The 27474-nt window shown below is 43.9% G+C and overlaps 1 protein-coding gene, 1 non-coding gene and 1 pseudogene across 3 annotated transcripts in view; 1 reads left to right on the top strand and 2 right to left on the bottom strand.

Moving 5' to 3' along the window:
* Positions 1–10375: 10375 nt before the first annotated feature.
* LOC148092179 (dynein light chain Tctex-type 1 pseudogene) lies at positions 10376–10705 on the top strand (annotated as a pseudogene).
* Positions 10706–11367: 662 nt separating this feature from the next.
* The window catches only part of SLC37A3 (solute carrier family 37 member 3), a 41613-nt gene continuing 25506 nt past the window's right edge, over positions 11368–27474 (bottom strand). For both annotated transcript variants that reach the window (XM_087820982.1, XM_087820981.1), the window contains exons 9-16: positions 25622–25706; positions 24927–25102; positions 22346–22487; positions 20559–20660; positions 19912–19959; positions 18530–18681; positions 13944–14009; positions 11368–12704 (exon numbers count right to left, since the gene is read on the bottom strand). In XM_087820982.1, coding sequence (XP_087677108.1) covers positions 12615–12704; positions 13944–14009; positions 18530–18681; positions 19912–19959; positions 20559–20660; positions 22346–22487; positions 24927–25102; positions 25622–25706 — 861 coding nt within the window. In that variant the 3' untranslated portion in view covers positions 11368–12614. The remainder of the gene's footprint in view (positions 12705–13943; positions 14010–18529; positions 18682–19911; positions 19960–20558; positions 20661–22345; positions 22488–24926; positions 25103–25621; positions 25707–27474) is intronic.
* LOC148092178 (small nucleolar RNA SNORA16B/SNORA16A family) lies at positions 26906–27003 on the bottom strand. Its single transcript, XR_015715211.1, has one exon. It is a non-coding gene; the product is annotated as a small nucleolar RNA SNORA16B/SNORA16A family (small nucleolar RNA).

The raw sequence follows: 27474 nt of genomic DNA, 5'->3' as shown, positions 1-27474 counted from the left end.
CAAGCACCCCACACTCCAGCCCCGCTGACTTACCTGTGGCTCCCAGAACCCAGCCGCCCTCCCATCTCCTGCAGTAGCTCAAGAGCAATTCGGGCACCCTGTCCTCGGGTTGCACTGACCTTCCCAGGGCCCACTTTCTGTACTTCTCTCTGCCAGGCCACCCTCCCTTCACGGCACTTACCATCCACAGTATTCCACCCATCTGACAGTCTCTCTCACTGACTATTGGTAATTTATGGGTTTTCTTTTACATACTGGTGTCCAACACTCAACATTTCCTGGCAGAATTCATAAAACAATCAATTCCCACTCTCTCTAAAAATCAATGGAAAAATAGCCTCGGGTAAGACTTAACAACAACAACACAAAGGCCACTCTCACCACTTCCATTCAGCACTGACCTGGAGGTTCTAACCAGGGAAATTAGACAAGAAAAGGAAATAATAGCATCCAGGTTGAAAAGGAGGAAGCGAACTATCTCTAGTCCCAGATGATGTAATCTCACACGTAAAAATCCTAAGGAATCCATAAAGGAATTATTAGAACAAAAAACAAGTTTCAGCTAGGTTGCAGGATATAAGATCAATACACAAAAATCAACTGATCTCTGTGTACTAGCAATGAACAAGATGAAGTGAAGTGAAGCACATAATTCCATTTACAACAGCACCGAGAAGAAAAATACTTAGGAGTAAATGTAACCAAAGAAATACAAGACTTGTACACTGAACACTATGAAACATAATTTGAAAAAACTTAGGAGAGACCTAAATACGTGGAAAGACATCCCGTAGTCATGTACTGGAAGATTTAATATTGCTAAGATGGCAATACTTCCCAAACTGATCAACAAAGTCAACACAATCCCTTTCAAAATTCCGGCCCTCTTTTTCCCCCCTTTATGCAGAAATCGACAAACTACTTCTAAAATTCATATGGAAATGCAAGGGACCCAGAATCACCAAATCAAAAGTGAAGAAAAAGAACGAAGTTGGAGGACTCATACTTTTTAATTTGAAAACTTACTAGAGAACTACAATAACCAAGGCTGTGTGGTGCTGGCATAAGGATAGACAGACACATTGACCCATGTGGACATACAGATCAATGGACTTGAGAGTTGAGAGTTCAGAATTGAGAGATCAATGGAATAGAGAATTGAGAGCTCAGAAATAAATCTGTACATTTATGGCCAATGGATCTTTGACAAGAATGCCAGACAATTCAATGGGGAACTAACTGTCTTTTCGACCAGTGATGCTGGGACAACTGGAAATCCACATGCAAAAGAATGAACTTGGACTCCTACCTAATACGATATACAAAAATCAACTCAAAATGAATCATATACCTAAAGGTAAGAGCTAAAATAATAAAACTCTTAGGAGAAAGTCTTCATGGCCTTGCATTAGGCAAAGATATCTTATAAAGCTCATTTTACACCACTTCTCTTTTACGAAAGACCTACAGAAACCAAAAGAAATACAAACAGTATTTTCGCTTTTATGAAAAAACCGTTACCATACTGTCTTTTGGAAAAGCGAGGCGGCCTAATGTAAACTTAAAGAAAGCAGGGGGTACCTGCATACCCAAGAGGCCTGAAAACATATAGCGACACAAAAACTTGTACATAAATACTTGTACTTAAATACTCATAATAGCCAAAAAATGGGAATGACCCTAATGTCCACCAACTGATAAATAAACCGAGTGTGGTTTACACATATAACTCAGTCATAATAAGGAATGAAGAACTGATACTTGTTGCTACAGTATAAATGAAACTTTGTCTCAATTGGACCTACAGGATTTTAGTTGATGGAGGTGACTAAGTGATAACATGGAGGTCAATGCCATTGAAAGATTTTTATTACTTACAGTCCCTTAGAGGAGAGCACATCGCCACCGCACGGGCCGGGTGGAAAGCTCCAGTTTGCGTCCGGAGGCAGAAGGAGCGAGCCGGAGCCTGCAGTGTGTTTTCTGCTGAAAGGCAAGGCAGGACAGGGTCAGCAGCTTGGGAATGGTGAGTCTAAATACTTCTGGAAGTCTTAGGGAAGGGGCTGTCCCTGGTTTGCCTGGTACCTGGCCTGGGATTGATTTAGGGCAGGGGAAATATTGGCTTGGTGTTGAGAGTTTAATAAAGGAGGTAGTAGGCTTGGGTGTGGGCTCTGGACTAGGTCATTTGCATGTGAAAAGTGCTCCAGGGTGAGCCTTTAGCTATCTCTAAGAGCTGGCTAAGCCCTGGGAGGGCAGTTTCTACCCAGGCAAGGAGGCCACAAATGCAGGACTATCAAGAACAGAGAACATTAAAAAAATGTAATAACACAGTTAGCCCTCTGATGAATGGATACCAAATAGACAAATACAGAACCTAAGAAAACCTGGTTAGAACAGCCTTGAAAATATTCTAAGCGAAAGAAGCCAATCACAAAAGACCACATATTGTGTGTTCCATTTACATGAAATCTCCAGAACAGGCAAATCCATAGGTGCAGGATGTAAACCAGTAGCTGCCTAGAGCTGGGGAGAGAAGAGAATGGAAGGTGACTGCTGATGGGTATGGGCTTTCTTTTGGGGTGATGAAACTGTTCCCGGTAGTAGGTATAAATACAGAATCTGTGAATATCCCCAAAACCACTGCACACTTTCTTTAATCGGGTGACTTGTATGGTATATGCAAATTATATCTCAATAAAGTTGTTATTTTTTAAAAAGACAAGGGAAGAGGGGTGTTCAGTACCATCACAAACAAGACTTCAGTGGAAGAGACGTGTCACCACGGCTCACGCTCAGATCTCTGGTCTCCCAGGTTTCCAGCTAGAGATGCGAATTCGTGCAAGATCTCAAAATAAACCCAGTTACCAAGAGACTCACTTGTGATACCTGAGCAGAGTAACACCACAAGAACACTGTTTATCAAGACTCTCCTAAAAGATCCCACTTCTAGAAATATATCCTAAGGAACCTGAAACACCGATCACAAAGAACTTATGCACCCCTATGTTCATAGCAGCACAGTTTACAATGGCTAAGATCTGGAAACAGCCCAAGTGCCCATCAGTAGATGAGTGGATAAAAAAGCTGTGGGACATTCACACCATGGAATACTACGCAGCTGTAAAGAAGGATCTTGTACCCTTTGGGCCAGTATAGATGGAACTGGAGAGTGTTATCCTAAGTGAAATAAGCCAGTCAGAGAAAGACAAGTACCACATGATCTCACTCATATGAAACCTAAGGAACAGGATAGACTCACAAACAAGACAGGACCACAGACATAGAAGCATGAAACAGACTGACAGGTCTCAGGGGGACAGCAGGGGTGGAGGAGTGGGTGGGGAGAGATTAATCAAAGAACTTATATGCATAAATGCATAACCCATGGACACAGATAATAGTATGGGGAAGACCTGGGGGTGGGGCAGATGCAGGGTGGAAGAGATCAAGTCGGAGGGGAAAAGGGGGACATCTGTAATACTTTTAACAATAAAGATAATTTTTTTTAAAAAAAGATTCTTCTAAAAGTTGAGCATGGGGCAAAGTGGAGCAGGGCAAGGCTGGAAGGAGATAGAGCAAAAATAAGGCTATTGCCCTGGCCAGTGTGGTTCAGCTGGTTGGGTGCCATCCAGGGCACTGAAAGGTCATCAGTTCGATTCGGGGTCAGGGCACATGCCTGGGTTGTGGGCTCGATCTCGGGTGGGGGGCGTGCAGGAAGCAGCCAATTGATGTTTTCCTCTCACATCAATGTTTCTCTCTCTCTCCTCCACCCTCTCCCTTCCTGTCTCTCTAAAAATCAATTTAAAAAATCTTTTTAAAAAGTAAGGCTGTTGTGAATAGTTCAGGTAGAGGAAGGGGCTTACTCCTCAAAATGAGAGATGACTTGGAAAAGAAAGAAAGGATCAGCAACACCTGGAAGCTGGACTACAAGGAAAGGGGGAAAGGTGTCAAATGATCCTGAAGGCTGTGAGCCTGGGGGACAGTCTCTCTTGAACTGTCAGATGGTGTTCCCACTGGCAGTTAAGGAGAAACCAGAAAGTGTGAGAATTATGGCAAAGGTGAGGACTTGTGGTCCAGTAACAAGAGAGAGTTACCTAGTGACTAAGAATCTAAATATGTGTTGGTGCCAAAGGTCACTCAAAAACATTTCAAGCCGTTTATTAAACAAAGACCGCTAGGAAGTTATATGGGTAGTGGGTTTCCAGGGATGGAGGTGAGAAAGTGAACCATATTAAGTTGAGCTGCCAGTGGACATCCAATCTTGGGCAATTTAAAATTGGAAAATGAGGCACAAATTGGGGCTAGAGAGAAATATTTGGTAGTCACCTGTAGGTTTTGGGAAATCGTAAAAAGTGAACTTTCTAAAGGAAATGATGGAAGAAGAACAGAGAAAATGAAACACTAAGTTCTACCTTCCGCTTATCAGCCACTCTATGAGGGGACTTTTCCAAAATGACTAGAAGATAGCACTGACTTTCTAGAGTTTTGTGGACAGATTGAAGTCAAGGCTGAAAGTAGACTATGACCAACAGTCTCAGGAACACAGAAGAGGGAACAATTTTGTTTAGAGAGTTTTCTTGGGATTGAGAACTAGAAGGAAAGGGGAACCTTAAATCGGGGAGGAAAGCAGAGTTTAAAGAATGGGAAGGTAGTCATCAACTTCGACAGTAAAAACTGGCTTGCCGGATTTTATCGGGAATCAGTAGCTGGGGGAATAGTTTCAATAGAATTTAAAATTGGAAACTTAAAAAGCTGAAAGGGAGAGACTGACATTGTCTTCAAATACACCAAGAGAAAATATACATCTGGGTTGCTCCAGAAGGAAGAATTAGAACCAACAGAGAACACTGTAAGATTTCCACTTGGTAAGAACACAAATTTTCTAACAATTCTAGCTACTCCACAACGGAATGGTTTCACAAGAGTGTACTCTGTCTCTGGAAGAGTCCATTTCCAAGTGCAGGTCCAGGTCGTGACTACCTGTTAGGATGACACAAAGGGATCCACACACTTGGGAGAAGGAAGGATAGCCTCCCTTTAGCTCTGACCTCCATAATTCATAATTCAAGGCTGAAGTCTAGATTAGGGAAGGAAGAGTTAGTGAATGAAAAGAGGTTTGTACAGGTAGACCATCGGGTTTGCATGAGTAGTCCATCCAGGTTTTCATGGGTAGACCATCCGGGTTTGCATGAGTAGTCCATCCAGGTTTTCATGGGTAGGCCACCCAGGTTTGCATGGGTAGACCATGGAGTTTGCATGAGTAGACCTTCTGGTTTGCATGGTTTGCATGGGTAGACCATCTGAGTTTGCATGGGTGGACCTCAGGGTTTGCTGGGTGGATCATCCAGGTTTTCACAGGTAGGCAATCCAGTTTTCGCAGGTACACATCCAGGTTTGCATGAGTAGATCATCTGGAATTGCATGGGTAAGCCATCTGAGTTTGCACGAGTAGACCTTCCAGGTTTGCATGGGTGGACCATCCATTTGGAGAATTTGTTCACTATTCCTAGTAGAAGGAATGGTAGCAGCAAGGCATGGAGGGGATGGTTGAAGGTGTCAATTGAGGGGCCTGCAGAGTTTAAAGACAGAAGAAGAAAAAAAATAGTGGAGAGAAACTAATCAAAGGGAGTGGGATTTAGAGCGAAGATAATTCCTCTGAGAGACAGAGAACTGTCCAACTGGAGAAACTCCAGATAATCTGATCTTTCAGTAAGACAGGCTGTCATCAGTCATCAGTGGTGACAGGAGGCTGGGGACAGGAGGAACTGAGAACTTCAACCAGAATAACCAGCCAGGAGGGTTTCGAAACAAACGGATATAAAGTAATAATGAAATAAAGAACACGAGGCACTTTGCCTGCTGAAAAGTACAGCAGGCCAAGTCTTTGCAACTTTGTCTCCCCCTGCTGAGTCAAGAGGAACAAACCACCGGAGATATGGAAAAGGGCTTAACAGTGAGCTGTTGCTTTTTTTGCGGAAGGAGTAAAACATAAATGTTGATCTAGACATCTCCTTATGAGTTAGAATCACCATGATCCTGCAGCATTAAATGAGCTGGTTACAGACTGTGCCAAACCCACAGAGCAGATGGATGTGTGTGTGTGTTGGGGAGGGGGGGCTAGAATGGTGTCATTCCTTTGGGCCACTCTTGCTAAAAGCTTCTTCTCTTAACTAACCCATCCCTTTATCCAGAGGCTGTTTCAACAGCTAATAAATAACTGATGGCAGAGACCAGGGGTGGGGAGGTATATGGGGGGGGGGGCGGCTTTGGTGTTGTTTTAACTTAATGAGGGACCTTACTTTCAGTCGTGGCACAGGCTTGTTTCCCAAAAGTTCTGTTAAAGGACAATCTGGGTGACTATGCAGTACCTACATTTCCCCCAAAAGCTTGTTCCCAGAATCATCTATGTGAACCCAACAAGTAGTACAAACAATGATCGAACCTATTTCACGAGTAGGGGGCATCTGGGGAAGGATGGCTGCTTCACCTCCCAGGCCCACCCTCCTGGCTCCATCAGGGCTGTTCTTTATTTATTTCATAAGCCCTTTAACATCTTCATGCCACGAAACAAAGGTAAGTCATGTCTCTGTTCATTAGGTACAATTTTTTAATGGCAACCAACTGTCACACTGTCAGCTTTCATAAACCTATGGTGAGGTTCCTATGGTGAGGCTAGGAAAGCAAACAAAACACTAAATAGGCAAATGCACACACACACACACACACACACACACACACAAAGTCTAGGCCCATGGTATCCTGATGTCACTCTTTAGGGCATGATAACAACTATGAAACAGGGAGAAGTCTTTGAAGTCCTCGGATGAAAGGTTTTACCTAAATACAATTATCCCATTAAAATCCACAACACTGCCATCAAATAGGGTGGCCCTTTCATAAGCATTTCGCTGACGATGAAGTTAGGAGATGACAACTTCCTTGTGATAAAGGGGATTTAAAATAGTCTCCAGTGATTTTGCTACTTTTTTATCGAATTTCTAAAAGGGCAAACGGAAAAAATTGTTTCTTTAATCAGCGGGCAATAGCAGGCAGTAAAAAGCTGACTCATGGCATTTTAGAGCCTCATTCAGAGTGAATGAAACATTCATTAGAAGGAAGGGGAAGAGCAGGAACTTGGTCACGAGGAAGGAGGCAGACCTGGCTCAGGTGGCCCTGCCCTCTCAGGGCTGGGGAGAATGGGAGAGATTACACCGCAACCCTCCTGAGCCTCAGACAGAAGGCCCAGGAAAAAGAGGGGAGAGACGTTTTTTAAAAAAAACTTGGAGCAGAAGGCACTGCAGAGGCGCTAAGGTGCAGGGCCAGGGCTGCTGAGGGGTTCTGGGGGCGCTCAGTCAAGCAGCAGGTGCAGGGTGGGGGCAAAACCCCACAGCGTCAGACAGGCCCGCTCACCCTCCAGGAAGCTGGCCCTCAGAACACAGAGCAGCTGCACAGTTTATAGCTCGGAAGTAAACCTAGGACAGGATATTAAGGTAAATGAGAAGGGGCCACATGGCATTGTGGAAACAACACTGGAGTTAAGTCAAAAGGCCTGGGTTGTGACTTCGTCCCTGTTCTGTCACTTATCAGACTGTGTGACCCCGGGCAGACCACTTACCCTGAGTCTGTTCTCACATCCAAGGAACAGAACCAGCTGCCCTGCCTACCTGACAAAGGTGTGGTGGGATAGAGCTGTGAATGGGATGGCATTTTAAAAGAGGTGTGAGCATATTAAGCACTGTATCAGTGCTGATGGGGAGACCACACCGCTGGATGCTCAGGTACAGAATTCCTTCTCACGTATTAGACTTGAGATATGTATATGCTTACGTATGTGTATGTAAGCACGCGAGCATGTATACTTACATACCTAAAGTTATACTTGTATATGTAATTACATAATATAGTTATGAATATATAGTCATAGATGACTTACATAATACACACATATATAATCATTTAAGTGATTTGTATCATCAGATACAGACATCTGTATTTCATGTTCAATCTGATTTATTCTGGATAGGTGCTGAAACTAACTTGGTCACCAGAAATGCTCAGGGCATTTCCAGAAAAGCATTGAGAAGATGACCCTGAATCTAAAAGTCCACAGGCCACCTGGGAAGGTAAACGCACTATCTGGATGAAATGGCTGCAGTGTCCTTGGACATGGAACTGACTCCTGGACGCTCACAGCTTAATTGAGGAAATGGCAACTTACCCAGAAACAGCCTGTGAACAAAACAAGGCAGTAAAATCGGTCAGCCCAGGCCAACTGTGTGCTCTACCTGGGACTGAGCAGTGGGAATAGACAGTGGCCTGAACAATGGACATGGGGATGACCAGGCCACGTACCGCGGGAGACTGGGTCCTGCGTTTTGCAAGGCCAAAGGTTGTTTGCAGGGTCAGGGAGTCACGGCCCACCTGGCCCACCCTCCACTGTCGAATTTTCTTTCCACCATTTCTAGCATGATCAACATTTACTCAGGACCCAACATGCAAGAAACTAGGGGCTAGAGAAAAGGAGCCACATTCTCCCGAGGAGTGAGAAAAACAGGTAAGACAGAAACAGCTTAACACCAAATAAGTAATATTGATACTGCTACCAAAGGAAGGAGTGACAGCAGAGGGCCAATAAGTCTGGCTGGGAAAGAAAACTAAGATTCAGAAAGCTGAGCGTTACAAAGGGGTATTACAGACAAGAAGTGTGAATCAAGACAGGTGTGCACCCCAATGGGAATATACTTAACACTACTCGACTGTACACCTGAAACGGTTAAGATGGCAAATTTTGTATTTTATCACAATCAGATTTTTTCAGTTTTTAAAAAAACAGGTGTTTCCTTTAAAAAAAAATTTTTTTTAAAGAAGATATGCATACACACTGCCATTGGTACTAAGCAATAAGCTGACCGGTCTGATTTTGTAGCGGGTTCATGTAGAGGCGATGGGAGATTCAGTAAAGTAGTAGATTGAAGCCCGGCCAGTATGTCTCAGTGACTGAGCATTGACTTACGAACCTGGAGGTCACAGTTTGATTCCCAGTCAGGGCGCATGCCCGTGTTGTGGACTCGATCCCCAGTAAGGGGAGTGCAGGAGGCAGTGGATCAATGACTCTCATCATTGATGTTTCTCTCTCTCTCCTTCTCCCTTCCTCTCTATGAAATCAATAAAAACATATTAAAAAGAAGTAGATTGAAGCTAGATGGAAAAACCTCATGCCAAGCAGGATTTAACAAGCAGATGCCATACCTCTCTTTAGTGGTTTCTTATTCACTGAGTATTTAACAGAGCTACTGGCAGATTCTGAGAACTGGACAAAGAAAGTTGGTGACACCTACAGGAAGGAAACTAGCAGAGGGTGAGTGGAGAAGAGACCCAGTCAAAGGGACAGGAGGTAAGAAGAATCAATAAATTAAAATGCCATCGAAGTCAAAAGGGAAAAAGTCCTGGGAAAGATGGAGTGGTTATCAGTGTCAAGTACAAGAGCAAGATTAAGAAAGAATAGGAAATGTCTAAAAAAGAAAAAGATCTCCAAGTTCTATGGCCTTTCAATGCAAGGTTTCTGTCGGGTGATGAAGATGTCAGAGGATAAGGATAGGGTGTCCAAACTAGGACGCCTGAAGAGCAAAGGGAAGTGCTGTTGCTAATGTGTCAGGATATCAGGCACGGTTACCTAGTTAGTTACCTAGAGTCAGTAGGACAGCCAGGAAGGCGGCCGATCGCAACTCACAGGAATTGGCCGTGAAAAGATAAACAGGATGTGAGTCAGAAGAACTAGTAGAGATGAGAGGATTTTATCAGCTACTTATATGGGAGGCAGGGAGGACGTCTGGAGGTTTTGGAGAAGGGAAGGAGTGGGTGAGAGCATCACGATGTCCACATTTCCTGCATGGACGGTGAACGGGGGACTGGTCCTGCAGGAAACAGGAAGGAAGGGGCTTCGCAGGAAGGGGGAGGGGCCTTCCTTCCTTTGTCACACTACACGCAAGAAGAGCAGGTGCCTAACAAGAAAAGGCAGGCCAGAGCGCTTCATTTCAACCCAGTGAGCCACAGAGGCTGTGCTGCCAGAAAACAATGCGTTTCCATCCCCAAATCAGCCTCACCATGGACTTCTGTTCAAGGGAAGAAAGTCAGTAAGAAAGTGAAGGTAACTCTTGGGAGTTCTTTAACACTGATTCCCGCACAGATGGTCAGACTAGAACAGTAAGGAAATAAATCCAGGGTGCAACATGTAATGTCGTTCAATGCTGAGCAATTATTTTATTTATTTCATTTCCGGTGCACCTAAGTTTAAACTGGGTAAGGAAACAATAGCTGGTGCTGGGATAGGAAGATGTGACATACTGACTCGGGGAGGGAGAGGACGCGCCGAGCAGAGATGGAAGACTACCAGGCTGCGGAGGAAACTGCTCTGGTTGCTGATGAAGTGACCAACGTCACGTGAGAGGCTACAGAAAGTGCCATTGGTGGCCCCGCCAGCACAGCACGGTGAGTCAGCGGGCCACAAACATAGAACAAACTTAAAGCCAACTCACCAAGCTGGGAGAACCATCTAAAACACTGTGCTCTGAGTAACTGTGCAGAAGAACGGAGCAGGATTCCACAGACAAGTTCTTGCTTCTCGGCAGCTCCACCGACAGGAGCTGCCAGGCGATGGCAGAACAAGACCACGTGCTGCACCATCAGCGCCTCTGGACTGTCCATCTGACCCCGTCTGCCTGGCTCTTCCTCCTTTTGTCTCAACATTTTTCTTTCATTTTCTAACCACCAGCTGTGAATTCAGTGAACACGTCTCCCATTCTTTCCGTGGCACTTTCAAAATGTAGAGGAAAACCCCAAACGGCTGCAGTTCTATGGCCAGCACACGCTCAGTCTGGGGACTCGTGCCCTGGTGGCAGTCGGAAGCCTGGGCCACCACTTGTCTCCACTCTGAGCATCTCCAAAACTCACACCTACTAGTGGGGACCTTCTCTACTCGGAAGTGATTCAAACACACTAATCTTCTATACTTTGTACTTTTGCTAGAATAAATTATTCCAATTTTTAAAAAATTTTAGAAAGATGTGACCACACTGACCACGTCGGGGGAAAGGAAGCTGAGCCAAATGTCAGAATGGGGTTCGTCCGCGACAGCTCTTAGTGACAACCAGGCAGCTCGCCAAGCACAGCACCTCACACAAAGGGGAAGGGAGGGCAGCCGCAGAGCCAGCAGAGATGGGCCGGCCCGCACCTCCGCGCGGAGAAGCGGTACGACCCACGCGGGGCCGGTGAGTGGGCACGAGGGAGCACGCAACAGCGGAAACCACGGGCATGAGTCACATTCGAAAACGAAGCTCAGAGTGTAAATTTAAATAGCCAGATGGACAGACATTTATTATAAAAGTCAGTTTATTTTCCCTTCCTGTTTCATATTTTCCCTTTTTGTCAGTAATGAGCAATTAACTGATTGGAAATCTGCTTGATTAAATAACATTTACAGGTTCACAAACACACCACATTTCAGAGTATAAAGCAGGCGGCTAAAAATATTCCCTAACCCAATGCAAATTATGCAGTCCTCAAAATTGCACATTTCTCCCCCATTCTGCTTACGTAATTTAGAATATTTATCCAGAACGGCCTTAAAATATTGACAATTAGTATAGAGTTCACTATACTAATAGTATGCTATTGGAGACGTATATTCTACAAACTTCTAAAGAACAGATACCTAAACACTCCTCAGGCCCTCGTGGTCCATCAATGTGATTCAATGTCACACAGCTAACTCCCAGGACAGAAGGTCCTTCCTTTTTCTCTAACTTTAGTCTTCCGCTGAGGTAACTCACAGCACCTGGCTGTGACAGATCAGTCTTCTGAACACAGGGCCAAGCCGATTAGCTTCCTCGTGGATCCCAGACAGCAAACCTGGGCTTGAGTACTTCGGTTGTGGGTATCTCATTGGAATGTTCACAACTGATCCACCTCGTGGTCCTTGAAAGGGTGACTCGACATTGCCAGGAGCCAGAGTTAGTTCTGAATGAAGATGGAGAGCAAGCTGACAACAGTTTGGAGACACTTCTGCTCCTGCAGGTAGCATGATTTTTCTCACCACAGCTAACAAAAGCATTCCTGGTCCCAGGCTGGCTGATGCTGCATCCAGCTGGAGCACTTTATCAGGATTTGATGCTGCCAAGATAAGCCACTCTGCAAACTCATTTCCAAAGCAAAATGCAACGAGCCTTTCTATTCATGGAGCCCAGCCTTGACATAAACCATGCTTGGCTCCTCGTGGTCACTCAGCTTCCCAGGCTGCAGAAGAGGGGGCCAAGTCCAATGTAGCCTTTAAGGTTAAAGGGAGAAACCTCAACAGGCCTGACAAAGACACTGGCAAATTCACAGACCATTTGTACATTCATGAAACAATAAAGTTCATCAGTGTCAGCGATAATTCCTGTAGTGTAGCAAACAGCCCGCCTTCACTTGTCAGCACCGGGTGTCTGACGCTGTTGAAAGAGGCTTGACAATCTGAGGTTATGTCGGAGCTCTTAAGACAACCCCAAAATAGGACGAATTAAAAGAAGTAACAGTCCTGATGTATCTCCTATTAATCTTGTTGTTTTGTGGGCACCAGTCAGTCACTCAGTACTGCGCGTTTGTCGTCTTTGCATAAGAGAGCACATTTCCCTCACTATTAATGGCGAAATAAATACAATTGTACAACTTGTCTGCAAAGAGAAGGAAAGCATTAAATGTGCAGTAACAACTGAATTAACTCTGTTGGAGCATCATGTTTGGAACATAATAATGACTTTGGACAATTATGTTCATTCTGACTTCGTACAAAGGTAACTCCAATCTTCACTGAATTAGAAAATGATTTTAAAAATTAGTTAATATTACAAAATACTTAATGTGACATTACAGTCTCCAAATAAAAGAACTAAGGTAAACAAATTAAATAATTTGTGACAGGTGGAACAGAACATCGATACTGGGGCACAGATTTTAAAAAGTGTTTCTTATAACAGATCCAGTTTCTTTCTATTACAACTTCTAGTATGATTTTAACAGCAAGTTCATCAGGAGACGTTTCCCTCTGCTTAGCGTGATGTCAGCATGGATGGAGTTTCATGACCCAGCCTTTAAAAGCTAAAAGGCAGTTGGGTAGAAGAGAGCATCCTCTGTGACAGCAGATAACATACGCCTTCAGGCAGCACCAGAGGGCTCCAGGTGCTGAACTACCTGTGACTCCCTGAACAAGACTGTGGTGTCTGGACTTGGGACGACTGAGGCTGCCTCCAATTAGGATGCCCAAGATTTAGGGTCAGCAAACCGAATGCCTCCCCCCTGGTGGACGAAGCTGTCACTAGACTCTCTCAAGCAGACCTGTCTTGAGCACTGTCTCACCAATAACGGTTCAAACTGTCACATGCTTATTCAAGAGGAAGCGACATTCCAAAAGCACAGGCCCCACTGTATGGGCTACTTCTCAGAAAGTACCGAATTCCAGCCAAGAATGTCTAAGGCACACAGATATTTTCTCAAAGAGGCTCAGGTTCTTTTTAGAGCCGGCACACCAGTGTTAATCATAGCAATGCTTCTTTTTTAACCCTAGGTGGCTTGGCGCACGCTGTAATTTCCCTTGGAATTCTCCAATTATGTTCAGCAGAGTACCCTGGAAGAGTACACCGACTAATGGCAGTGATACTTTAAATAAGTCGCCTGTCATGTTTTCTGGTTTTATAAATAACAATACTCATTAGACTCAGGTCAATGGAAAACTAAGGGCCCTTTCCCTCCTTGAAAAGAGAATGTCTTCTAGACTAATAAAATGTTACTTTTCACTAAAGGGTCTTTAAAAGCAATCAGCAATTTTGCTGATTTAAGAAGTGATTTAAGTAAATGTTTTGAACTAAATCAATAAGAAAACCTACTAGTTCAAAAAAAGGGGGCCACACACTTACCATGAGAATGAAAAAGTAGAAAACCCACATCCATCCGAGGTTGTCCTGGATCAAAGACACTAAATACTAAAAGGGAGAGAAAGAAATTAGAATATAATCCTTCATAAATTAATAAAATGAAGTAGCTATAAGTAATTAAAGGTGGCTCTTCTGGAAAGTAAGATGCAAGCTGGGACTTGTACACTGTGTTGCAGGTTACGAAGCTCTTTCACCCACACGCCCCCACGTGTGCTTTATTAACGGCCTTCACTTTGTAACTGGCTGAGTCCAAACACAAAAACTACATAACAGAAGACATGAGTTCGGAAGGTTTATTTCTATTCACTTTGCTATGAAGAGAGGAAGATGAACACCCTCAACTCACTTCCATTTAGTCATTCTTTCTTCCAATGAAAGGGACTGTAACTGATGCTTTCAAAAATAGTTTGTCTTTTAAGTATACCACTCATTTTATAATTATGCTGTTTACTCAGAAGATTACTGTGTGATTAACATTTTACAACATACTCTTTTACTTTACTTTTGATTAACAAAAAGGATCTGGTAACATTTAACCACTTTTTTTATTATGATAAAATATATAGCATAAAATTTGCGATTTTAAACATTTTTTAGTGTATAACTCTGTGGCATCAAATACATTCACAATGTTGTACAACCATCACCACCATCTGCTTCCAAAATTTTTCATCACCCCAAACAGAACCTCTGTACCCATTTTGCAGTAATTCCCCATTGCCCCCTTCTCCCCAGCTCCTGGTAACCTCTAATGTGCTTTCTGTCTCTGAATTTGCCTATTCTAGATATTTTAGGTTAAGTGGAATCACACAGTACTTGTCCTTTGTGTCTGGCTTATTTCATTTAGCATATTGTTTTTAAGGTTCAACCACGCTGTACTACATATCAGAGTTCCATTCCTTTTCATGGCTGAATAATATTCCACTGTATAGATATACCACATGTTGTTTATCCAGTCATCTACTGATCAATACTTGAGTTGTTTCCACCTTTTGACTATTATGAATAGTACTACAGTGAACATTGGCATAGGATATCTGAAACTCTGTTTTCAGTTCATTGGGGATACAGACCTAGGAGTGGAATTGCTGGGTCATATGGTAATTCTAATGTTTAACTTTAGGAGAACCACCACAGTGTTTTCTATAACAGCTGCACCGTTTTACACTCTAACCAGCGATGTATGAGACCTCCAATTTCTCCCTGTCCTCATCAGTAGTTGCTATTTCTGGGATTTTTAAATTATACCCATCCTAATACGTGTGAAGTGGTATCTCACTGTGACTTTTATTTGCATTTTACTCATGACTTAGAATGTTGAGAATCTTTTCATGTGCTTATCGGACATTTGTACATGTTTGTCATGACAATTTGTCTCTGTTTTCTTCTAAAAGTTTTATAGTTTTAGCTCTTAAAGTTAGGTATTTGATCCATTTTAAGTTCATTTTTATGTACGGTAGAAAGGGTCCAAATTAATTCCTCTGCATGTGTATATCCAGTTTCCCAGCACCCTTTGGTGAGGAAACCATTCCTCTCCCATTGAATGGTCTTGGCACCCTTGTCAAAAGTCAATTGGCCACAGATGTGAGAGCTTAACTAACCCATGTTCTTTGATCACATTACTCATGAGCTTTCTAAGTGGAAGAAATTAAAGGAGAACAACTGAGTGATTTAGCCCAGATCACATCATAGGAAGCAACAAAACAGAAGTCTAGTCACCCATGAAGGAAAGTAAGGGCCATTCAAACTTTGTTATTTTATCTTTCTTTTAAATAACTTTCTTGATATATATTTTGCGTAACATAAAGTTCACCATTTAACATGTAAAATTCAATGGGTTTTAGAATATTTCGGAGTTGCACAACCCATAAAAGAAACCTTGTACCCATTAGTAGTCACTCCCCAGACCCATCCAACCCTAGGCAACCACTAACCTCTTTCCTTACAAATCTCCCTGTTCTGGATACCTCATATGAATAAAACCATAGACAATATGTGGTCTTTTGTGACTGGCTTCCTGTCACTTAGCTTATTATTTTTAGGTTCATCCATGTTGTGTCATCTATCAGTCCTTCATTTCTGTGTAATTGCCAAATAGTCCTTTATATGAATATATCACATTTATCCATTCATAAGATGGACATCTGAATTGTTTCCATTTTTTAGCTGTTATAAATAATCCAGTTATGAACATTTGTGTATAAGTGTTTATGTGAACACTTGCTCTCATTTTCCTTAGGAAGATACTACAATTTAATCTTATTGAGTCCCTGCTATTTGTCAAAAACATACTAAGTGCTGGGAACATAAAGTGAAGAAACAGAGTTCCTCTTCTCAAGAAATGCAGGGTCTGGACAGATAAATGAACAATAAATGTGGTCCATTGTGACAGGTGTTCTATGAGAGGAATGTAGCAACTGCTGTGGAAATCAGAAGGAAAAGACGATTTTTCCTGGGAAGCCAAGGAAAGGCAGGGAGAACAAAGTTACTCAAGGTGAGTTAGGAGAGTGGCTAGGGAGACAGCAGGCTGGGGGAGTTTTAATAGTAAATCAGGAAGGTTAAGGTTTCATACCAGGCAATGGGAAATCTTTCAAAAATCAACCCGGAAGAGGAATGAGTAAAGCTAACAATGACTTACTCCTGACCCTGCTGCTGAACCATGAGTTGGTCTAATGCACACCCAAGTTCACAGTTAGGAATCTGAAGGCTGGAAGGTGAGACATTCTAAATAAAAGTAAACTCCCTGCCCAGCTGGCATGGCTCAGTGGTTGAGCATTGACCTAGGATCCAGGAGATCATGGTTTGATTTCCGGTCAGGGCACATGCCCGGGTTGCGGCCTTGATCCCCAATGCGGGGCCTGCAGGGGGCAGCCGATCAATGACTCTCTCATCATTGATGTTTCTCACTCTCGCTCGCTCTCTCCCTTCCTCTCTCTGAAAACAATAAAAACATGAAATATAAATATATAAAATGAAAATTTAAATAAACTCCCTGAAATGTTCCCTGTAATCCACCCATCTGATTAATGAGGGGAACATGAGGAAGGACAACAAACTATGGCCGTTTCAGACAAGGATGCCCAGCACCGTCACCCCTTACTGCTTATATGGCGGCATCTCAACCAGTGGCCAAGAGCATTTTTTGGTTCCCACTCCAGAGCATGATCAAGGAAGCAATTTCTCCTACCTCTACAAAGTTTTTTTCCCCTTTAGTCTCATAATCAAATATGCTAAGCCAACCAAGCATGTCAATCACTAATTCTATAACCAACAAAATATCTGAATGTCTACTGTGATCCAGGCATCACACTTGGTACTGGGGCTACAGGAGAACACAAAACCAAACCAAAGGCTGCCCTAGTGAAGCTTACATTGTAGTGGGAGAGACAGGCATTAACAAATAAATACATAACGCATGGCTGGACAGTGATAGGTATGGAGATGGCTTCCTTTCCTTAATACTTGACCTCTCATTAACAACTGGATGCCAGTGATCCTCACTAAGCAAACAAAACAGCAATGACCTAAATGTCCAAACTATAAACCTTCTCCCTTCCATTCTCCTCCTGCCCTCTCTACCTAACAGCCCTCAAATTCTGGTTTCCTATCTCTCTGACCTCTGGGCATCCCCTTAAGTTTTGCCTATATTCTCCTTCCCCATTTACCACCTCATCACTTCCAGTTTCAACTATTTTATCCATGCAGATGACTTTCAAATCCTTATTTCTGCAAAATTAGCGCACAATGACCTGTAGTGGTAAACCTAGGAGAGGCATGGCTCGTGACCGTTCCAGACAAGAGATACCTTTTCTAAGGTAAGGCTGCATTTAAGCAACAAGATCAATCTGAACAGTCCTAACTACCTACAGTAGGCCAATCTCAGCCTAGATCTCAAACTTTAGAGCACAAAAGAATCACCAGGAATGCTTGTTGAAATACAGATCCCAGGCTCTAACTCAGCAAGTCTCTGGTAAGCTTAGTGCTCTGTACTTTTGATGAATATGCCAGATGATTCTGATATAAGACATTTATAAACTGCCCTTTGAGACATAGTTATAGGAAGCTGAGAACACGATTCAGAGCACCTGCAGAGTCCCTGGCCACTTCTGGTGGGGTCCCATGTGATGAGCATGCGTACGTGTGTGTTTGGTAGGGTTTGCAAGGCAGGTGGTGGGGGAAAATGAGAAGCATGTGTCCTTGGAGTGCCAAGTTTAGGCACTGAAGGGCCTATCTGATGAGGTGTGAGCATATTTCCAGACAGAAAGAATCTGGAAGTAAATGTGGAAAAAGGGACTAAAAATGTAGAGACACCTTCCATATGAGGTCACATCAGCTGGACCTGAGAGAAGACTCACCCCCCAGGCTCTCAGTACAGCTGGACCTGAGAGAGGGACTCACCCCCAAGCTCTCAGTACAGCTGGACCTCGGAGAGGACTCACCCCCAGGCTCTCAGTACAGCACACTACAGCACGAGAGTGCCACCTACTGTGGCCCAGTGGGCAGGTGTAAATTCTACTGGTTGAAGGACCACTTAACACTCAGTTTCAACCCCTCTCCTGCTCACTTACCTGGCCCACCGCAGCTCCAATGCTCCCAGTTCCATCAACAATTCCTGTGACGGTAGCCAAAGCCTCACTGCTCCCCTGGACGAGCTCTTGGCGACCCAGGTCCGCAGAAATAGCAGAGCTGATCATATTAGAAGGTCCACCAATAAAAAATCCTGAAGTCATGAACAGAAAGGTGCTTATGAAAACACCGTTCACAACCCCACTAGGAATCTAGTGAACACGGCAAACATCCCACAATTTCAATCGGTATGTTGGAGAGAAACAGAAAGAAAGGGAAAAAGAGCTAGTGAAAACGAAAACTCCCCCAGGCAGTATCATCTTCAAACGAGTTACCATCCACTTTTCTGAAATCCCTTCTTGAATTACATGACACACTAGCGCATTTTATAGAAACTAAAGATACAAAACACATAGTGCACACACAGCCTTCCCAGTCCTGTGAGGCACACTTCATCAGTAACTAATTGCACTAGCTTGTCAAGTTCTGTCCCAGCAGCTGTGCATCACAGAGCCTCTGACTACCAGATCCAACCAAACCTGATGAAAAATGAAAGATGAGAAAATGGGATTGAACAGTGCAGGGGGCCTCTCTGCGCTGCTCGCGGGAGGCTGTCCGAGGGTCACGCAGGAGCTGGCCCACATGAATCTGTATACAAGGCTGCAATCAGCTCCATAACGCTCAGGCAGCATGAGAGGCTCTCACTATCCTGAGTATGATCTAAAGTTTAAAAATGAGAAATTTTTCCATAACATGGTCCCTAGCTGCACTCAATTGTTTCATCTGGTGCTGGAGTGAAGAAATACTGAACAATTCCAACACAGGACAAAAACTAGCTGCACTGGGCTTTTTGAAAGCTGGTGAATTAGTGTCCAGTGTGGCAGCTTCCTAAGCCACTTCCAGAAGTGATGTGAGAAGCTGGAGCACGATCAGAACTGTCAGGACAGCCCGGCCGGGCGTGACTCAGCGGTCGAGCATCAACCTAGGACCCAGGAGATCACGGTTCCATTCCTGGTCAGGGCACATGCCCGGGTTGCGGGCTCGATCCCCAGTCCGGGGCGTGCAGGAGGCAGCCGATCAATGACTCTCTCATCATTGAGGTTTCTATCTCTCTCTCTCTCCCTCTCCCTTCCTCTCTCTGAAATCAATAAAGATATATTTTAAAAAACAAAAACTGTTAGGACACTTCTGTCCAAAGGGATTGATTCTGGAACAAAAGGATAGAGGTGGCCACATAACAGCAGAGAAACAAAATCTTTCCTTTTAACCCTCTGAATTCTCTGTAATTAAGGTTAAGTGTAACTCAAACTGAAGGAAATTGTTTCCTTTTTCCCTTTTTACTTATAGAGGAAATAGAACAGTGAAACAGAACCAGATGTCATACCTGTGACAGCCATCAGGAGCGCATTAATGGACTTATCGTTTGGAGAACCTGGGAAGAAAGACACAGAAACAGCATGCTGACTTTAAAAGCGCATCACATGTGGACTGGACGGTCCACAAAGGTCTGGGTCTCTGGGACCTCGCAGATCCCGCCCAGACACAACAAAGGGATACAACTCTTTCATGGCCTCTTCCAACTTTTATTTGTAATGTCTACCTCTTGCTAGTGCTCAAGCTAATGAGACTTCTAAAAGCTACAGAAAAACCCTACTCCAATCTCAGCAGCATCTTAAGGGACATATATCAAACCCACTAATTACCATCTTTCCTCTTTTGAAACCCTTTCCGTTTTATTGTTTTATTGGCTCTAATCCTGTCCTTCTGGAGCCTACCCTCAAACAAAGCATATACACTCCCAAGCAAGCTTTTAAACAAACTAACAAAGCAGAAGAGATGCCAGTTTCCTCCCCAACACAAATAAAACTATTGATGATACTTTCAACAGATATTCACAGGACAATATGGAGGTCCCATATCATGCCTTTGTAGCTGTTCTCCGGGATCTCCCCAGGGTTGGTCACTGACTCAAGGCAAATGCTTTAGTCCTAAGAGATCAGGAGAATAATTTAATTGCAAGGGAATACTCACGACTGTATCCAACCAGGGACCCGATTGCCAGAAGTAAACTCAGAGCTAAAACTGGCGCTCTCTTCTGTAACACATCAGAGATGAAGCCTTGCAGAGTTCCACCTTCAGGCACAAAGAGTGCATCACAATCAAAATCATTTATAACTTAGCCTAGTTACCTGGAACTTGCTCATCAGGTACCCTCCACCTGCCATCATGATCCTAACACTGGTCTATGCAGAAAGATGGCTGACTCTCTGGAAAGTTCCCTCCCTAATTTCCCTACAGAAGATTACCGATTAATCGTCACAATGGCAGATGGGGACAGGACACCACAAATCAGACACCAAAGTAAGAAAAAAGGGAAAATCACCAGAACCACCCACTGTCGTCTTCTCAAATCAGCTGCAAAAGCCTTTCCAGATTTTTCTGTTTAAAAAATGATTACAGCCCGGCTGGGCGTGGCTCAGCGGTTGAGCATCAACCTAAGATCCAGGCGATCAGGGTTCGATTCCTGGTCAGTGCACATGCCCGGGTTGCGGGCTCGATCAATGACTCTCTCATCATTGATGTTCCTATCTCTCTCTCTCCTTTCCTCTCTCTGAAATCAATAAAGATATATTTAAAAAATAATAATAATAATAAATGATTACGGACCATGCCTCATAGGCTATTAGTAGCAGCCAATAAATATTCACTAAAGTTAAATGCAGCAACTATGGCCTAATAATAACAGGTTCTGATGTTTAAAAAGCAACAGCATCACATTTAGATACGGTCCCGTGTTAAGTTCTAGGGGATAGGGGACATTTGGGGCACCTTCATCAGACAGCAGGACACGGAAGTACGGTCAGGTGTAAAGGAAGCAACCTCACCTTTGGCTCTGGACCTAAGAATTAGGGCAAACAAGTTCAAATGCAATAGTAGTGTATCACCTAAGGACACACCGGTGCTTTCATGGCCCAGGGCAGTTCAGTCTTACCACAACTCTGAATGTAAACATTACAGAAAGGATATTAAGCCTTTGTCATAGCCATTTAAGTCATACCCATTAAAACGCATTCTGTGTGCCCATCTTATTTAAAAGTTTCTTACTGGTTACACTTCCAGCTGTAACAAAAAGTCGCTACTAAGATCTGCTGTGTACAAAGCAGCTACAAAATACGAAATTAATCCCTGCTACTATTCCCACCTCTGATCTGACAATCATACACTAAGTGGATGTGTTTAGCTAAGAACTAAGATACACTGAAAGTGTACGCAAGGGTTACATTAAAAGAGGTCACAGAGGGAAACATCCCAAGACCAAAGAACAGATCCAGCCCAGCTGGCGTGGCTAAGTGGTTGAGCGTCGACCTATGAACCAGGAGATTGCAGTCCAAATCCCTATCAGGGCACATGCCCAGGTTGTGGGTTCGATCCCCAGTCAGGGGCGTGCAGGAGGCAGCAGATCAATGACTCTCTCATCATTGATGTTTCTGTCTCTCTCTCCCTCTCCCTTCCTCTCTCTGAAATCAATAAAAACATATTTTTTAAAAATAAAATAAAACAAAGAAGAAGAAAAAAGAACAGATCTGTCAACAAAGGACTGAGAAGAAGAGTCCCAGAAATCAGGGCTGCTGTAGGCTGGCTCTTTTCTACGGACTTTTTTTTCCCCCGCAAAAAAGTTTGGCTGTTTACTGGTAAGACAGTTTAGGAAAACTAGCTGTGGAATAAGTAATAAAACTTTAAATGATATCAGATTTCATAACCTAGGAAAAGATTACTAGAGACTAACCACTACTGAAAAAGATGCATACGGGCATTACCTATAATTCCTCCAACATCGTACCAAATAGACAGCCGATCAGCTTCTGCCTCCTTCCACCTGAAGTTGCTGCTCAGGTAAAAGGGCAGCCAGAAGAAGAAGGAGTAGTTCACCAGCTTCAAGCAGGCATAGGCCAGCGAGTACTGTAAGGGAAGCACTCACTGTCAGTGCGGAGCAGGCAGCACGGGACCACGACTTCTAACGTAACTGAAAAGCTAAGCAAAGTAGGAGGCTGGGACCAACCACCTGACTGTGAAAGGAACCATTTCTACCAATTCCCACTGGCCTGACATGACCTAGTCTCCCCTTCTCTTTATCGCCATTAGCTCCTAGAAAGGCCTCTGGAATAGAAACACAGATGACCATCTCCTAATTCTCCCGTCTCTCCTCCTTTCAGTTCTCTGGTAGAAGCAAACCAGTGTTTTGAACCTGTAAGGCAGGGCACATACTCGTATTTCTTTATGTGGACAAACATTAAAGATACTCATGCCGCTAACTAGCACTAACCAAAAGCAAATAAATCCAGCAAGCATCACACCTTCTACTGCAAGCAGCGAAACTATTTTGGTTCTTCTATTTCCTGCAAAGTTAGTATGATGAACGATGGAGAATTACATGCCCAAACTATAGTTTCAAGGTCTAAGAAAAGCATCAACATTACAACGACTTTCACATTATAGTTTCCAAAAGCTTGACATTCCCATGTCCAGTGGAAAAGCAAAGAGTACCTCTGGTGAGTCAAAAAGGAAAGAACATGACCTCCATGGGCCTTTGGCTCTACTTTGAGGAATAAAAGGTGCAGCTGCCTTAAGATGGCAGTGGGCTAAGGCTCCATTTTCAACATTACCAGGAAATCCTGACGTTCAGCATCAAAGGGAAGCGGGGGAGGAACGGAGAGGCTGACTTCAAAGGCTGTCTGGCTAGTATATTCCCTTCCCTGAAGCAGCCAGTTATTCCCCAGGTACTACTTGTTTTAAAACAGCTTCCCTGGCCAGGCCACAGCCACCCCCTAGAAAGCCAAGTCCCGGTCATGAGTGCATGTGTCCAGACAGCACGCTACAGAAACAAAGGAATTAAGTTAACTAGATTTCCTTTACGTCCCCTCCCAAGTCAGGAACAGCTGGGGAAATACAAAGGTATAGCCAAAGAGTCCATATTTAGTCACCAAGAATTTAACTTCTCAGAAATTAATCTATTACCAGCAAAATATTTTAATAACTAGTTTAAAAATACTTATCTTCAGCATAAGAACAGGCCTAAAGGAACTTGCATTTCCCTTATATTATACACCATCTTTTAAAGAATCATAGGAACACTCACATTTGAACTCATACTTAACTATCTGTTGCAAATGTCATTTCTCTTAGCTCGGGGGCACAGGCAGAAGGGAACTGATAAGCATGACATATGACAATCTGCAAACTCAATCTAGCTCAGGGGCTACATTCAGAAAGTACCACTGAACAATTAAATAAAAGCAGGTGCGAGCCTGGCCCACATTGCTCAGCAGTTGAGCATCAACCTGTGATCTAGGAGATCACAATTTGATTCCCAGTCAGGGCACGTGCCCAGGTTGTGGGCTCGATCCCCAGCAGGGGTCATGCAGGAGGCAGAGGATCAGTGACTCATCATTGATGTTTCTCTCTCTCCCTTCCTCTCTCTGAAATCAATAAATATATATTTTAATAAAATGAAATAAAATAAAAGCAGGTGCACGTTCACAATGCAATAACCCAGTGTTCTAGACCCCAGGGGAGACTGGTGAGCTTTTTACTCCACAGGAAGGGGAACTGAGACACAAGGACGGGCTGAGTGACTTACCCCAGGCTTACAGAGAGTTAGTGGGTAAGCTGGAAACATAACCTAGGCCTCTTAACTTCCACTCCCGTGCTAGAGCGCCCGAAACATCAAGACAGAAAAACTGCAGCAGAAGGGATTTAGTTCAGACGTTAGAAAGTTCTCCTGTCAAGGTTGTGGAAACACTGGAATGCACTACCAAGAAATACTGTGGAGTACTTTGCTCTGGACCTTTTCATAAAAGGGCAAACAACTGTTTCTCCTAGAATAAGATTATTGGCAAATAGGGCAGATTTCACGGCCCATTCAAAACCCCTCCTGGCTGACATATAGTTTTATAATACTGCAACAGGCCATAAAGTATATATTTAAAAATACCACTCTGCCTTCTTACTCAGATGCTAGGTCAGGGTCAGAAAGCGAGGGCTCAGGGCCAAATCTGGGATGCCCATTCATTCCATGTGATCCATTTCTTTTGTTCTCAAGTAGTTGTGGCAGAGACTGTGTAGACACCACCACCACCCCCCCCCCAAAGCTGAAAACATTTATTATCTGGCTCTTCACACAAAAGGTTTGCCAACCTCTGCATCAGGTATCTGAAAAAATTTCCAGTGGTGCCAATATAAAAATAGGCTGGGGGCACTATCCAATATTTCTCTGAACATATGTTTCCAAATTAAAGTATCTGGGAGAAGCTAAATACTTGAAGAGGCTTTGTCCCAGACAGGGTCATCTCCGGGCTCTAACATCACTGGCTGTGGTAAGGCGATCTGCACAATCCTTACCGGAATAACTCCAGGAAGGCAACAAGCCTGATAAAAGCTTATTGCCTGGACTTGGGTGACAGTGCCGCCTTCTTGGACTGGATAGTGAGGCTCGACTTCATCTTCACTTTCAGCACCATTAATTAATGGCTTGTGCGACTCTTCAAAATTTTCTTCTGCCTCAATGCCTGGGAGACCTGAAACCACAGTGACAGCATCACTTACAGAGCGCCTCCCAGGTGGCCGAGTTGTGCTGAGTGCTTTGCATGGATCATTACTTATGGGTAGACATTAAATAACATTCAAAAGATAGAATCACATATCTATTTGCTTCTATGGTTTCGCTTGTACGAATTCTGTTTTAACCAAAGATAAGTATCACACTAAATTATTTTTATGAAGGAAAAGAAATCTGTCCCAAGAAGTGAAATAAGAAACACATCCATGCTAATTTCTAACCAGTGTCTCAATTATAAACTCATTTGCAAATGATGAGTTTTCCCCATATCTGTAACAGGTGAGCCTCACTGGCCTCGAACACGCGTGGCTGTGCCGGGCTTAGCTGAACACAGGACACGAGAGCAATACTGCTCCTTTACCCCACTGAAAGGAGCTCCCAATTCTCCTAGGGAAAAAGAGACTGGCTTTCCTGGCCCCAGATGTCTCTTTGCCATAAGAGTAAGAAGTTCTGAACAGAAGTGACAGTTTGTCCTTACCAATTTCTTCAGGTGACACCAGGAGTCCAAAGAAGATGATGATCCCACCAGCAAACTGCACAGCCGCGGTCACCAGAAAGGCGTACTGGAGGAGAGAGGGCAGGTGCTCCTTACACATCTGCGACATTTATCAGAGGCACATGTGGAAGGTGGGGGCTGAGGGGTGGGGAGTGGGGCGAGAAGGACTGGGAGACTGGGAAGAAAATGAGTGCTGAGTGCTCAGCCTGTGCCAGGCGCTGAGCTGTGTTTTACTGGTTTTCTTTGATTTTTCCCAATGACTCTATGAGGCTCAGAGAGGGTAAACACTGAGTGGTACTGTTACGATTGTGAAATGAGGACTAGCTCCAAAAATCTCATTCTTTGCATCAGAGCAGTACCTGCTGTCAAAGACATTCTATCCATTTGAGGGGATCAAACAATAAACAAAACGGTAACAGAAGGCAGCATGTAGTGAATAAATGAGGCAGCCCAGTCCTAGTAAGAAACACGTACAGGAATTTAGAAGGAAACTGCTAAAGAGGCTGAAGTAGCTACACAATGCTTTAAGGAAAAGCTAAAGATCAAAGCAACTGACCATCTTGCCAGGCGCAACAGAAGCAAAAGCACCAGGCGGGAGTGAGATGGAAAGCCATCCTCACAGTCAAGGCAGAGGGCTTCTGCTGGGACGTAACGGGATACGAAACTGATTCAGAAAGGTGATACCAAGATTAAAGACTCTCAAAGCCAGGCTTCGTAGCTGAATTTTATTTAATAGACAATGGAGCCTCATGTGGATAGACAGCCTAAAGTTTTTAACCAGACAATGACAAAACCGGTGTTTTCAAAAGTCAAATGTAGGAGCATCCCATAGAGTGAACAGAAATTCCCATCTGAACCAATTAGTACAATCCAGGTGGGAACCTACAATCCTAGAATGAAGATGACCGTGAACATGGGAAGGACTTCCCATTGACCCTGAGTAGGCCAAATTCTTCAGACAGGTGTCTGAAACTTTATCTACTCTTTAAAAGAGCAACTTACCTACTTTTAATTATTCAGGTTTCTGAATGGGCAACACTTACATAATTCAAGCAACAAAAAATAGATGTATAGTAAAAACTCCCCCGCACCCCTTCTCCCACCCAATCCTCATGTAACTATTGTTACTGCATTTTTTACTTTCCAGAGGTGGTTTTAGAAACACACGAGCCAGTACAAATGTGTACGCTTGCCGTCTTCCTCCATTTTACACAAACGGTGTCATTCAATACACACTGGCACCCTTGCTTGCTTGCTTTTTTCCAGAACTGTCTTTTCTCAAAACGTTGCAGATCAGTTACAGCAAACAGCACAGTGACCGTCTAGGAAAACTGTCACTCAGCAGCCACGTGGGAGCAGCTGTGCCCTTGCTTTCTTCACTGAATAGCCCACTGAGACCTTCACCTGTCGCTACAGAGAGCCCTGCAGTCCCACGCCACAGCCACACGGCACTCCACCGAACGGGTATGTCGCGGTTTAGCGATTCCCTTTCGGCCGACACTCGTTTTCAACGTTCTGCTGTGACAAACGCTGAAGGAAAGAGCCCTGCACATACATCATCTGTGTGCTGAGCACACCCACCTGCGGGGTTACCGGGAGGCGGGCCGCTCGGGCAGAGCAGCCGCAATGCTCACGCAACGCTGAGCCAGCGAGGGGCTGTTTCCGTGGCCGACCACAATGCCCGCTTCGTCACCCTCACAAACACAATGTACTCTCACACTCTGGGGTTTCTGCCAACCTAATGAATGTCCAGCGCAGTTTCTTGCCTTTTCACAGTGTGGCTTTCATTTGCATTTCTCCTCCGACCAGCACCCAAGCTCCAGAAGAGCAGAGCT

Source organism: Miniopterus natalensis, chromosome 10 (assembly GCF_054644295.1).
Source record: "Miniopterus natalensis isolate mMinNat1 chromosome 10, mMinNat1.hap1, whole genome shotgun sequence".
Lineage (NCBI taxonomy): Eukaryota > Metazoa > Chordata > Mammalia > Chiroptera > Miniopteridae > Miniopterus > Miniopterus natalensis.
This window is presented reverse-complemented; position numbering and strand designations above follow the sequence as displayed.